This window comes from Esox lucius, chromosome 24 (genome assembly GCF_011004845.1).
Source record: "Esox lucius isolate fEsoLuc1 chromosome 24, fEsoLuc1.pri, whole genome shotgun sequence".
NCBI classification, from domain to species: Eukaryota; Metazoa; Chordata; class Actinopteri; order Esociformes; family Esocidae; genus Esox; species Esox lucius.
Window position 1 is genome coordinate 6,623,476 of NC_047592.1, and position 13,199 is coordinate 6,636,674.

The 13,199-nt window shown below is 45.0% G+C and overlaps 1 protein-coding gene across 5 annotated transcripts in view; it reads right to left on the reverse strand.

The window, feature by feature from the left end:
• Nucleotides 1-878: 878 nt before the first annotated feature.
• Nucleotides 879-13,199, reverse strand: part of pcdh7b (protocadherin 7b) — a 125,609-nt gene continuing 113,288 nt past the window's right edge. For 2 of the 5 annotated variants that reach the window (XM_013140475.4, XM_013140474.4), the window contains exon 3: nt 879-1,983. In XM_013140475.4, the coding sequence (XP_012995929.1) occupies nt 1,508-1,983 (476 nt within the window). In that variant the 3' untranslated portion in view covers nt 879-1,507. Of the gene's footprint in view, nt 1,984-3,232; nt 3,252-13,199 lie in introns of all 5 variants that reach the window. The other 3 variants (XM_010887986.5, XM_013140476.4, XM_010887987.5) reach the window with 3 other exon arrangements.

A 13,199-nucleotide genomic window follows, 5' to 3' on the forward strand; every position in this document is an offset into this window, starting at 1 on the left:
AGTTATTGCTCAAATGTATCACGCGCAGCTAACCGATAAGGAATGTCGCGGCGTAGTCTTACCGCGTGCCTTCGCTCGACCGGCCCGTTCATGCTAGTTTTACATGCCCGGCGCTCATCTAAACCCACGAACTCCGAGCAGTCAGCTGTGCCAGTGTGTCTGCTTGTTGGTCCGGGTAAGAAATAAACATAACCTTCATCTGAATAGGAATCGATATTGTCCGGGCAGAGGGGTGGAAGTATTCACAGCCACGTACGGACATACTACGTAATTCAGCCAAAGGCCGGGCAAACCGGTTCAGACCGGTCATGGCTCTCGACAGAAATGTTCGTTTGCAATGGTGGTTTGGTCATTACCCGCCAGACCATCCAGACACAGACAGATTGAGAGAAAAGAGAGAGAGAAAGAGAGAGAGAGAGAGAGAGAGAGAGAGAGAGAGAGGAAGGCTGGAGAGAGAAGGGGCAAGTGAGTTTTAAAGCACAGATCTGAATCAATGGATACTGTATGTACATTTGTATTAGTGTCTGTGAAGAGAGGCGAAGAGAGTATATTCACACTGGTATATAAGCAGACGTCGACATCAGTTCATCGCAGACTTCCGTGGCTCGGACATTGCCAAGCACAATGACTCCATTTGGTCCATTTGTCAATGATATTCCCTCATGAATAAGGCGATACGTACCATCTTATTCACAGGGCCGAGACTTAAAGCTCAGCCCCGTCCAAAACGCTAACAATGACGCAATGCTAGCAGCTTTTCGCTTCCCGTCCTTGTTTGGTCGTGTTTTGGTGTCCTTATAAACGAGAGCGCAACTTGGTATCACGAGCTGTTGAAATGAGGGAATCCAGATAGGTACCCCGACGGGGTGTGTGTGTGTGTGGGGGGGGGGGGGGGGGTGTGTGTGGATGTACTGTAAGCTTTATGGTTCTTGCATCTGGGCGGGAATGTCACTGCGTCTCCAAAAAGGCATAAAGTCCATCTTCAGTGCCACATCTCATTGTCGCACTGAAACTGGTCCACAGGTACAGCTATAGAAAAAGAACCAAAAGGGAGGTACAGTACAGTCTTCTCGTTGGGAGGCGGGGTCAGGGGCAGGACAATGCATGCACGCTTTATGGAAATTAGTTGGTAATTGTACAGTGATTATCAGGCAGCAGAAATGTTCCCATTGGCCCGACTCGGCCGGCAGCAGTTGCCCGATGTCCCACCAAATAGCCCCACCCTCTTCTTCCCCTCTAAGGATAAGGTCAGAATTCCAATTCTAAAAAAAGCGATTCTATTTCTACCCATGTAGCTTTTAGCCTCGTTGTCACGTCTTGGCTCTTGGCATGGTTTGGTCGTAGTCTTACGATAGGGTTATCCTCGGAACATCCCTGCTCAGCCAAGGTCGGTTCGGTCCAGGAAAAAAAAAAAAACGTGTCGTTGTTGTCGTGGTAACCTACTACTGTTGTTGTTGTTTGCCCGGCAGAACCGTGTGTACCATTGCACAGCTCCCCACCGCCCCCCTCACAGGTATACCTCCCGGCGGGTGAGAGTACCACAGGACGAGGGCTTGTACTCCCCCGCGGGGGCCAGGGGGATCTCCTCGGTGGGGTGACCCACCACGACCCCCTCCTCGACCCCCGGTGGACTGAAGCTGGGCGAGCCGAAGGCTTCGTAGGAGGACGAGGAGGAGGCCATCTTCTTGTTGAGCAGGTTGCGGTTGCGGTCGTTGCCTAGCATCACGTGGGAGGAGGGGTCCCCGTTTGCCACCGCTGCCAGGGCTTCCTGGCCGCCGGTCCGCTGCTGCTCGGCCGGGCCGCTGCTGCCGCTACCCCCGCCGGTCATGAAGGTGGAAAGCTTTGGTGGTTGGGTGGTGGTCGTCTTGGGCCTCCGCTCGGGCGACGTGCGCACAGGCATCCAGCAGGAGTCAGAGTGGCCGTACTCGTCGCATTCCCGGGTGCACTTGCCTGTCATGGCTACGTCGGGCAAGGGCCTGGTGTCTGGGGGGGGAGAGAGGAGACCAGAGGATGCTCGTTAGTGGAGGCGTTCCGTTTCCCAACAAGCGGTGACATGGGTAACACCGACACAGATGCTAAATGTTCCCCACTGAGATTTGCCTGTAACTCGTTGTTTCTAGTGGTGCTGTTTGTGTCACATGGGGTGTGGGGGGGGGGGCGGGGGGTGGGTGGTGGGGGGTGCCAACAGGAAGTATTTTTCTTCCTTTAGATGCATGAAAATGTCGGGTAATGTTTTCGTTAATGGGGTCATCATCGCATATCGGTGTTGATGATCAGATGATAAAAAAAAAAATATGTTTGTTTCCATGGTGACTGGGCGAGTAATGTGAACATTATGTTAAGACATTTATCACAGGCAAAAGTGTTCAGACTAAGTTGATAAAATTGCTTTTGCTTTCATGCAGAACATATGCCAAACAAAATATTAACACAAAAATTTAAAACACTGAACAGGGACACCACTTCAAACTGAGAACAGTGACGTGAGCCATGGCCGAAATAACGTCATGCTTTTAAAAGTGGGGTGGGGGCTAACAGTTTGGGATCCTCGACCTTCAACGACCAGTGCAGACTTTCTCATCTCTGTCTCAGTAGGCCTACGCTGCATTAGTTTACGAGACAGCGTGTGTGTGTGTGTGTGTGTGTGTGCGTGTGTGATGACGAGATCTATTCCCAATGACTTATCTAGACGAAGTAGAGAAACTGAGTAGCCTAGAATTAAATCACTGAGTATCCCCTCAAAATCCATGAAGGCCCTCAACCAATCACCGGACTGGGTGAAGGAAAGCTTTGGGTAACTACGGCGCATTGTCCTCATTTAATATGAAATATACTGTGTGTCATGAACACAGAAAATTACACTACACAGGTTAACAATGCATGTACAAGATACAGCATAACACAAATAGAGCCACTATTACCCAGCCCCCACCGCTGTGAATCGTCAGTATTCCTACTTTGAGCCGTTTGTCCCAAAAAGATCAATCAGTTCACAGACAATCAACATGAAGTAGATTTCCGATCTACCTGACAAGGCTGGGCTTACAACTTGAAAAAGCATACATGTCGAAAACTGGCAAATCACCGTGTTGTATGGACGCCATTTCAGATATGCTGTGCCACTGATCAGGAAGATGGGAGGTATGAAGAAAATCAAGTACACAAGGGGTGAAGTGCAAACCTAGAAAGCATGCTGCCCAGGACTAAGAAAATTATTTTAACCGTGGCTTACTTTTAGTGCTCTTTTTCTCCTGTAAAAGAAGAATAGAATAGAATCACTGGTCGTGCTCGGCATTGTGGGTTAATATCCAATTATACTTTTTTATATATATATATTGTCCGCTGCATTGAATTGAACTGCAATTCAATATAAACAAGGTATCAATAAAACTAATCAAAGACACACGCAGAAACATGTCAGTGTTGACAAGAACAGATCAAGATAAAACGAAAGAAGAGAGAGAGAAATAAAGAGAGAGAGAGAAAGGGAGAGTGAGAGAGAGAGAATCAATACAATTCTGTTGATGGCAAAGTCTGATCCATAATCCATAGTGAACTCCCTGTCTGAGAAAAATGTTTCCCATAAAATCTACATCACACTACGCTGTATACCAACTACATAATGAGGTCAATTCCTCTGTTTCTGCGAGTCCCTTGCCTATTCACCACGGAAATGCATGTCGATAATACAAATCACCTTAATAAATCCATGTAGCCACAGGTCGTTACTGATCATTCTACAGTCAGGGCTAAGGGGGTAGCTACAGCATATGAACCCCGGGCATAAATTGTACACATACTCAGGATATCTGGAGGTTTGTCCAAGGCATTTGTGAACCACGGAAACATGAAAAAAAATAAAAAATAAAACATCAAGGCCAAAATGCAATAAAGAAAGAGAATGACAAACGCGGTTGATTTCTAACATGCCAGCAGATCACAGGGAGTGTTAAAATGGATGGAAGTTACAAGAATGGAGGGAGGAAAGCGAACACGAGGAAATAAACAAATAATGAAAAAGTAAGACATCTTTTCTTCTCAGAGTGGCTCTTGATGGCTGAGCATTCAGAGAGGAAAAAAGAGCTCACATACAGTGTCTGCCTGAGTATACAGACGGCTGTCATCGGATGAATCGCCCTGATTGGCTCTTTCACCTCAGCCTGGCCTACAACTGATCCATCAAGATTCTAAAATTGAGATGTTGCCCACAATGCACTATGACGGCGGCTCTCCCAGGGCCCCAGCCCGGGGCCCTCTCTTGTTCCTGAGGGTCAGAGATCATCTGCTCACCCTACTCACCCTCTCACCCCAGTCATATTCTCACTACCTCGGAGAGAAAGGAGAGGTTGGAATAGGATGCCCTCTCGACTGGATAGGCTCTCGTGGGTGTACAGTCCAACCTACTGCTACCCCCTCTGTTGCCCTCAGTGAGAGAGATAGGCACGCAGGAATAAGCTGCCCTCTGCATGAGAATTGCTACAAGCATGTCTAAGTTCAAAGTCTCTGTCGTTGTTGCTTCCACTAGGAAAAAAAGCATGTCTCCCGCAAGGAATATACTGGAGCTGGCTAGTACTCTAATAAAAAAGACAATACATTAGTTAGCTAGTACGCTAATAAAAATACAATACATTAGTTAGCTAGTATGCTAATAAAAGGACAATACAGTAGTTAGCTAGTACGCTAATATAAAGACAATACATTAATTAGCTTGTGTGCTAACATGAAGACTGTGTGAAACATACAGTCATTTAAGGAGTATAACATTATCAGTAGCTTAAATGTAAATGCTAGAGTGTTCTCATCGCTCTCATCACTCGAAGTACAATGACTGCGATACAAATAAAATCAATATGTGACTAATGTCCATTCTGTAGTACGGCGATGTTTAAATATGGATACTTAAGGAAGGAACAGTGCATTGGAGTAGTGTTCACGGTAGGAGCAGAAAGAAGTAGCACCGTCCAATGCCTCTGGAGCCCGGCTAAATATGAAGAGGTTTCACACTGTGATAATGAATTAGGCCAGAAGATCAAAGCGAGAGAGCGGGAGCGAGATAGAGAGAGAGAGCAAGAGAGGGAAGAGAGGAGATAAAGAGAAAGAGAGACCTCTTCTGTGTAGAGCAATGCTCCTTTCTCTCTCCCTTTCTCTCTCCATGCGCCACCATGTTGAAAGCTCCTTCTTCCCTAGGGCTGTCCATTGACATGCCTGTATTAAATCCAATTAAATCATTCTAGTCGCTGAAACCAAAACCGGCAAACAAGCACTTAAAACGACTCTGTGACCAAAAGGTATAAACAGTCATAATAAGGATTTTTCTTTCAGTCTTTTGTCTTATTCACTACAACATTCCAGAGGATGTGAGTGACAGTTTGGTGTGGCCCTCCCAGTTACAAAAAAAAGTATAATTGGATTTTTTTATGTAATCTTTTTGTTTTATAAATAAAAGGTTCCTGCTGGGATTTATTAATATGTGAATACATAAAATAATGTTGTGCTAAGAAACATTGTCTCTTTAGATGTCATTGGAAGCGTAGGATCCATGCAGTATTTGTATGATTCAATAAGTGTTATGAAAAAGAGGAATTTCAGAGGGAAGGAATTGGAACAGCCCACTCTGGTAGAATACCACATTGTCTGGGTACAGGGACAGAAATACCATTCCTCATGACTCAACAGCGTAAATCTATGCACGTGAACAAAAGCGTAACTGAAAAAAACACCTGATTCATGAAAAATGGCTGCTGGAAGAGAAAAACATTCATGTCTTAGTCTACATTGGTTAAGGGCACAATGCTAACGGCTAACAGCCGGCTGAAGCCTTCATGCAAGCCCTCCTGAAGCACGTTCCCATAACAACAAAATGATGGATTACTCTCCACAGTCAAAGAATTACCACAAACGTAGGGCTGCAGAGCTCGATGAAAGCAGCTGATCTGGGGATTCAAAGCTAGGACCGGGAACCCCACGGTGGGACAGAGAACGGGCCGGACGTGGAAACAGCTTGGGGCCCGGCTAGCTAACCACCAACACGTGGGGGCTTTCAGTACATAATGTCTCAGGCCCTCAGTGTTTTTCAATGGGCTCCACTTGGCTGGTTTAGACCGGTAGAGGGTGGTGGGGCTCCCCTCTTCCCTTGACTTAATTACGTGCGGACAAAAGTCAATGACGCCACTGTGAAGGTTCCCTGCTGTTACATCGCTGGTGGACAGATACTTCTCTCTCTCTCTGTGTGTGTGTATGTGTTTTCATCTGTCAATGTGTCAATGCTTTTGGCCTGTTGGCGTAGCGATGCGTGCATACGTTCGTTTGTCAGTACGTCATTCGGTTAGTGTGTTAACTAATGTGCCAGTGGGTTAGTGTGTGGTAATCTGTGCCAGCTGGTTGGCGTGCAGTAATGTGTTGTCAGTGGGTTGGTGTGTGGTAATGTGTTGTCAGCGAGTCGGTGTGCGGTAATGTGTTGTCAGCGAGTCGGTGTGCGGTATTGTGTTGTCAGTGAGTAGGTGTGTGGTAATGTGTTGTCAGTGAGTAGGTGTGTGGTAATGTGTTGTCAGCGAGTCGGTGTGCGGTAATGTGTTGTCAGCGAGTCGGTGTGCGGTAATGTGTTGTCAGTGAGTAGGTGTGTGGTAATGTGTTGTCAGCGAGTCGGCGTGTGGTAATGTGTTGTCGGCGGGTTGGCGTGCGGTAATGTGTTTTGGCGGGTCGGTGTGCGGTAATGTGTTTTGGTGGGTCGGCGTGCGGTAATGTGTTTCGGCGGGTCGGCATGTGGTAATGTGTTGTCAGTGAGTCGGCGTGTGGTAATGTGTTGTCAGCGAGTCGGCGTGCGGTAATGTGTTGTCGGCGGGTCGGCATGTGGTAATGCCTTGTCGGCGTGTGGTAATGTGTGTGTGTGTGTGTCTTAAAGCTGGACTGCTGACAGTGGGCCAGTGGCAGTCTTGAGCCAGGCATTACTTTACTGGCTTTAGTCAGTGACAGCTGACAGGCTGGAGCACTATGCCCTAATTCCAAATGCCTTTGCTTCAGAGGCACAATAAGTATTAGATATGGGGTCTTACTGCCGACCACTCACTGGGATGATTCAGAGGATGAATTTGAAGGCTGTAGTGTGTGTGTGTGTGTGTGTAGAATTTAGGGTGTGCCTCTGAAAGCTTGCGTGGGGACATTAGGGAATGTGTTTATGTTTAGTGTGTGTGTGTGTGTGTGTGTGTTTATGTCAACAAAGAACGTCTGTCTGCACAAGTGTCAAAGCGTCTCCCACTCCCCCATCAACATTCTTTCCACATCATCAACTAAGACTCCTCATCCTAATCAGTCAGTCAAGACTCTTCACCTCCCAGTCAGTCAATCAGTGAGCTAATTCTCTCAACTTCCCAGTCAGTCAATCAGTCAGTCGATCAACTAATGCTCTTCACCTCCCAGTCAGTCAATCAACTAAGACTCTTCACCTCCAACTCAGTCAGCCAACAAAGAGTCTTCACCTCCCAGTCAGTCAGTCAACTAAGTCTCTCCCTTTAAGTTAGTTAGTCAAGTAAGAGTATGATGGAGACAAACAGACAGACAAAAAAGAGATATGCAGAGAGAGATTGACTGTGTGAATGAGAGACTGGCAAACGGCAAGGGAGGGAAAGTATGACAATGTATTGAAAGATTCATTTAGCAGTCTTTCTACTTGGGAGAAATGATCAAAGGAAGTAAAGAAAACCTAAGGTACCAATGCCCACGAAATGAGGTGGAAAATGAACTGAACATTTTAATTTCCTTCCAAATGTAAAAAAAATATAAGAGACAGACATTTCCCTCACATTAGAAGGGTCTGAAAATAGTTTAAAGGAAATATTCATAAGGTGCTTTATCTTCGGTGTGAAAAACTACAGAAGAGTGACGTGTTGTTACAAGACAAATGATCAGTGGTGAAGAAACACCAAACTAAACAGAACCCGGGACTAAATGTATCTTCCTTTTGAAATGCCTCCTCTTTGTATACAAATCACATGCTCTAGAGCACATGCCAGCCAGCTACCATGTTGGTTAAGGTACAGTGTGATGAATTCATATGCGAGCTATCCAATTGTATTTTGTTTCTTTAAAAAAAAATGCCAAACGTCGTTAGGTTTATGCAATGGCACATCCAGACCAATCAACGTGTTTTTGCGTTTCCTTATGCACCCGCTGGGGGACGGAGTGGGGTGCAGAGCATTAAGGCCTAGTTGGATTATGGCAGGGTTCTGAGGAACGGATTAGCGTTGTGTCTCATTGAACAATCGACTCTGTTTCAACAGCCTCTGCGGCACCTCTTATGTCCGTCTTTTGCTAAATTCAATCTGAAACCCCCTGTCACATTCTCCTAGTTAAGCGCCTAAAAACGCACCTCGGTGAAATGTCATTAACGCATGTCTTGACGCCATTCACATGCTTTATATTTACCAAAAATAAACCTGTTATTGCTAAGGACAAGGACAATTGCTTAGCCATATATTTCTGCCGCACATAAAGCTTGAACGAAATATAAATAAAACCTCAGGTTTGGGTGGATCAACAGACAGCAGCTCTGAGACCAGCCGAGATTGGCTTTTAAATGAGTGTGTGATCACTTCATTCCTTCATCAAAGCCTTCTGATAGGATAAATCTATTTCCTCCACGGACCAATCACCCAGCAGTGTGCAGAGTACAGGCCAGGGTGTCATAAGGATTACTTCACGCAGCTGAGGGGTGGAAATGAAATATTCCTCCTGCAAACTAACTGTCAAAAATAGTCAGGCCTTTATGAGGAAAAAGAGGACGGAAGAAAGAGGAAAGAAAGAAAGACAAGAGTGAAGTGAAAGAAGCATAAGAGGGATAAAGTAAAGACCGAGAAAGAAGGGAGCGAGAAGAGAGCGAGAAGCTGAAGTGAGAGAAAAGAACGAGAGAAGGTAAAGAGAGACAAGGAAGAGAAGTGAAAAAAAAGAGAAGAAACGGGTAGAAAGAATTAAGCGAAAGAGAGGAGCGAAATACGAGGGAGATAGGGAAAAGTAAGAGAACAATGAGAAAATGAGGAGGAAAACAAGCGAGAGAAATATGAAACGAGAAGGCAACAGACAGAGCTATCATTCACTATACAGTAGCTCTGTCGTCTTCTCCCATTCTCTCCACTAATAGGTTTCATTTAATTAGGTGAAACTCAGCCTGGGTATGACAACTAATTACTGGGCAGTGATCTGCTGCCTGTCAGGCTGAGTTGCACTGGGAGCGATATGCCTCTCAGGCTGAATCTGACGCAGGACACCTGCAAGCGTTACGCAACGCCCGAGACAGAGAGAATTTTTGGCTAACAAATGCCTCTACTAACTCGTGCAAGAAGCCAGCACACGGAATGGACAAGATTGAGAGGTAGGAAAGAAGGAAGGAAAGAAGGAAGGAATATAGAATGAAAGGAGCGAAAAGTAAATGGAATAAAAAAAAAAAAAGAGGTGTGGAGAGAGACAAAGGGAGGCGTTGAATAATTAATCCCACGAAGGGAAATACAGAGGGAACAATATCTACATGGAAGACTGGATATTTGTCTTTCTCCGCTGAGCTGTTTGCCAGACAATTAGGGAGGAGGGCGGAAGAAAAAAAAACGGAGAGATCTGGGAAGAAAATGAAAAGGAGGCCTGGAGTGTCCTGACCTTTTGAAGAGGAGAGGCGCGCTGGGTTTCATCGGCGACAGAATTCATTGTTGGTATTAACACATACCGAGCGTGTGCCGGCAGATGTATTCAAGTGCAACTGCGTGAACTGAGAGCGGTGCGCTCCCACAAATCCCCGTCAAATCGCTAGCTCAAACACGGAGACTCAGCTGCCACTTCAGTGTGGATTCGGCCAAAGCCACCGGCTATACTGGTCAGACCGCCGAGATGGACGGCATACGCCCGACCCCGACTGATCTAGCCACGCTCAGTCCAACTGTCACCTCACGGCATGAAACCCTGATGAACCGTATTCCGGACGGCAAAACGTTTGTAATCTCTGAATGCTCTGAAAGGATGACAAGGACATTATTTTCCGCAACCTACTTCACGTCTACGCGAAACGCAAGTCGTAATTTGCATAGGGCTTGGATCAGGTCAAAGCAAAATACTATTTGAGTCAGTGCTCCAGGGGAGGCCTGTGGCTGATTTTCTCTTTCAATACGTTGGCAATGCTGTATCTGGTATAATTAGACTACTCCAGAGGTGATTAATTGAAGAAAGATTAACTAGCATAATTTCATTCTAGTGACGATCTCACAGCCAATTACCAAATGACTCTCTCTACTGTACTTCTCAGACTATTCTCTCCCGCTCTCTCGTGCCCCAGCCCCCCGACCCCCCCCAACCCTTTCCCTCTGTCTTCCTCGTTCTTCACATAATCAGTGAGCCAGGCAGGTTGAAAATGAGGCCTGACAAATTCAGTGTGACCCAGCGTGATCCTTCTGCTGCTCCGTTCGTTTGTAGTGTCCCGTCCGCAAGAGCGCCACACGTGCCACACGCGCATGCACGTTTGACAAAAAAAAAAAAAAAAAAAAAGCACGCTGACAGGGTTGCATGCGTAAACACACATCATTAAAAACACCACATGCTAACTAAGTGCCTCATTAGCATTAGAATGGAGGAGTGACATTATAAATCCGAGGTTCCCAACTTGTCTTTAAGCGAGGAACGAGATACCTAAATCATTTCATCTGCCCCTTTATCCGGTCCAAGGGCTGCATGTGACCCGAAAACAAGCACATCTGCTGCGACTTCCCTGCGATTTCAGACCACGGCGATGAGTTGCAGTATCAATTATTTTCATCCGCCCGGCAAATCTAATTCATGTCTGGCAAGCAAACTTTACTTAGGAGAATGCTACATTGATTTTTAAACACCATTGTGGGATCCCTGTATGAGCTATCCCGGATGCTTGGAGGCTAAAGAAACAGTGGACTTTTGTTATTAGGAAAGCTATTTGACCATAGGCTATTTATTCACCTCACTTTTGGTGAAACTTCTCATCGTGGTTGTCTTTCTAAATTGCCTGTATAGCACATTTAAAGCAGTCAAAAAGAGCTTCGCAGAAGTTAAGGGAGTAAGGTGAATCGGAAAAGCTAAAGACTTCTACAAAACCGCTTGAGCCATGACAGCTAGATGGATTTTGTTTTACAGATGTATTTTCTGATTCATTAATATCCTGGTGCAGAGAGTGCACTGCTCTGGAATTGGAATTCTTGGAATTCTGAGAGTGTGCAAATGTGCACTGGTAGCCACGTGAAGCCTAGTCACGTGAAAACGGAAGAAAAAACTACATATCGGGTTGCGTTTTCTTTGGCCACATTACAAAGCATCAATGGATGTGATGAGTAAAAGCCATCACATAGATCACAGGCCTCAGGGTGGGTAGGGATTACAGACCTATGTAATCTATGACAGATTAGATTCAATGTAATTATAAGATTATAGCAGTACAGACTAAATACTGATGCGTGTTGCATCCACTTGGTCCCGTATTGATAATGTGATTTGCACCCATGCATATTAATCCTGCCCATTCCAGACCCCCACTGTAACCACTACTGGTTTCTGCTGCTTCTTGCACTGGCATTTAAACGTCCAATTGGCTACGTTCAGAATGTCAGAGGCCTGACGGGCGCTGAGTCCCTCCTATAGGCATGCATTGTGGGTGTGACATTTAAAAAGGGAGACTCGTCTCTCGCGCCTGGGGTGAAAAATATCTGTTATGTCAAGAAAACTTTGTGGCCTAGTCTTGGTGGCCCGAGGGGCAGGGAAACCTTGCATTATATGATACTGCACGCCTTCCACACTACAAGTCCACAAAACTATGCCTGCTTAAGTGACAATCACAGTTCCCAGACCTGTCCATGTTCCACATTCTACACAGGTAGCAGGTAAACTATTCCAGGACCTGTCTAGACACTGCATTACACACAGTGAGCCAGTTATTCAGTTCCCAGACCTGTCCATATTTTACATTCTACACAGCATGATGCCAGGACAGTAGCATTAAGCATAGGTTATTTAAAATTATAATCTGGGTGGTTTGGATCCTAAATGCGGATTGGTTGAAAGCTGTGTGTAAGCAAAAAGTCACAAGGGGGTATGCTATATGGCCAATATACCATGGCTAAATCGCTATTCATAGACATGATGTGAAGCGAAGGGTTTAGCCGTGGCATGCTGGCCTCATTTCACAAGCCTCCGAGATGCCTTTTTGCTCTTATAAAACGGTTACTAAGTCAACCTTACCACAGGTATAGCATCACATCACTTGTACCTGCTTCAATTGTGTCAATTGTGGTAACTTGTTTGTAACAGCAGTGGTTTGTGACAACAATAATGCATCTCAGGGATTTGTTGGTATATTGCCAAAATACAATGGCTAATTGCAGTGTCCAGTTACTCCACATTGAATCTGTCCTTAGTCGTGGTATTCCGTCCCCCAAACAGAATTCCGTGTGTCTCATTGCTTAAGGTATGACTGACCTGAGCACGAAACATAATCACATTGCATTTATATGTTCTTTACAATTCCTCACATTCTCTGTGTTGTAGCATGTACAGTTCTTTAAAGAAACAAACAGGGATGAGATATGAGGTACATGCTGACCCTGCCAGGAACTGAGAAAACAAAGCTTGCTAATAAATGAAAACATTTAAATAAATTATATATATATATATATATATATATATATATATATATATATATATATAACTTCTTTTTTTACAGAACCCGTCAATAGTTAGAACATTCCAATTAATGGGTGAATGGGTAAGTGTGTTCATGTGAATGGGTGTGTTCAAACTTCTGACTGGTACTGTATACATGCAAACGTAGAAACACCCATACACACACATACATATATATGTATATAAATGCATGTATATATATATATATATATATATATATATATATATATATATATATATATATATATATATATATATATATATATATATATATATATATACAGCACACAGTACTCAGTATACATAAACAGGCCGCACTGCCTTCACACTCCAAAGCAGCGGCGAATGCAGCCATGCACACGTTTCGTTGCATTATGACACAGCCAGGAGAGACATAGGAACATAACAGCGTTAGATACACTCACACAGGTGATACAGCTCAACGGGAATGGCGGGTGTGTGTGGAAAATGGTAGGGCTTTGGATTTCACTGTGAGCTGTCAGCGAGCAAGGGGTTAAGTC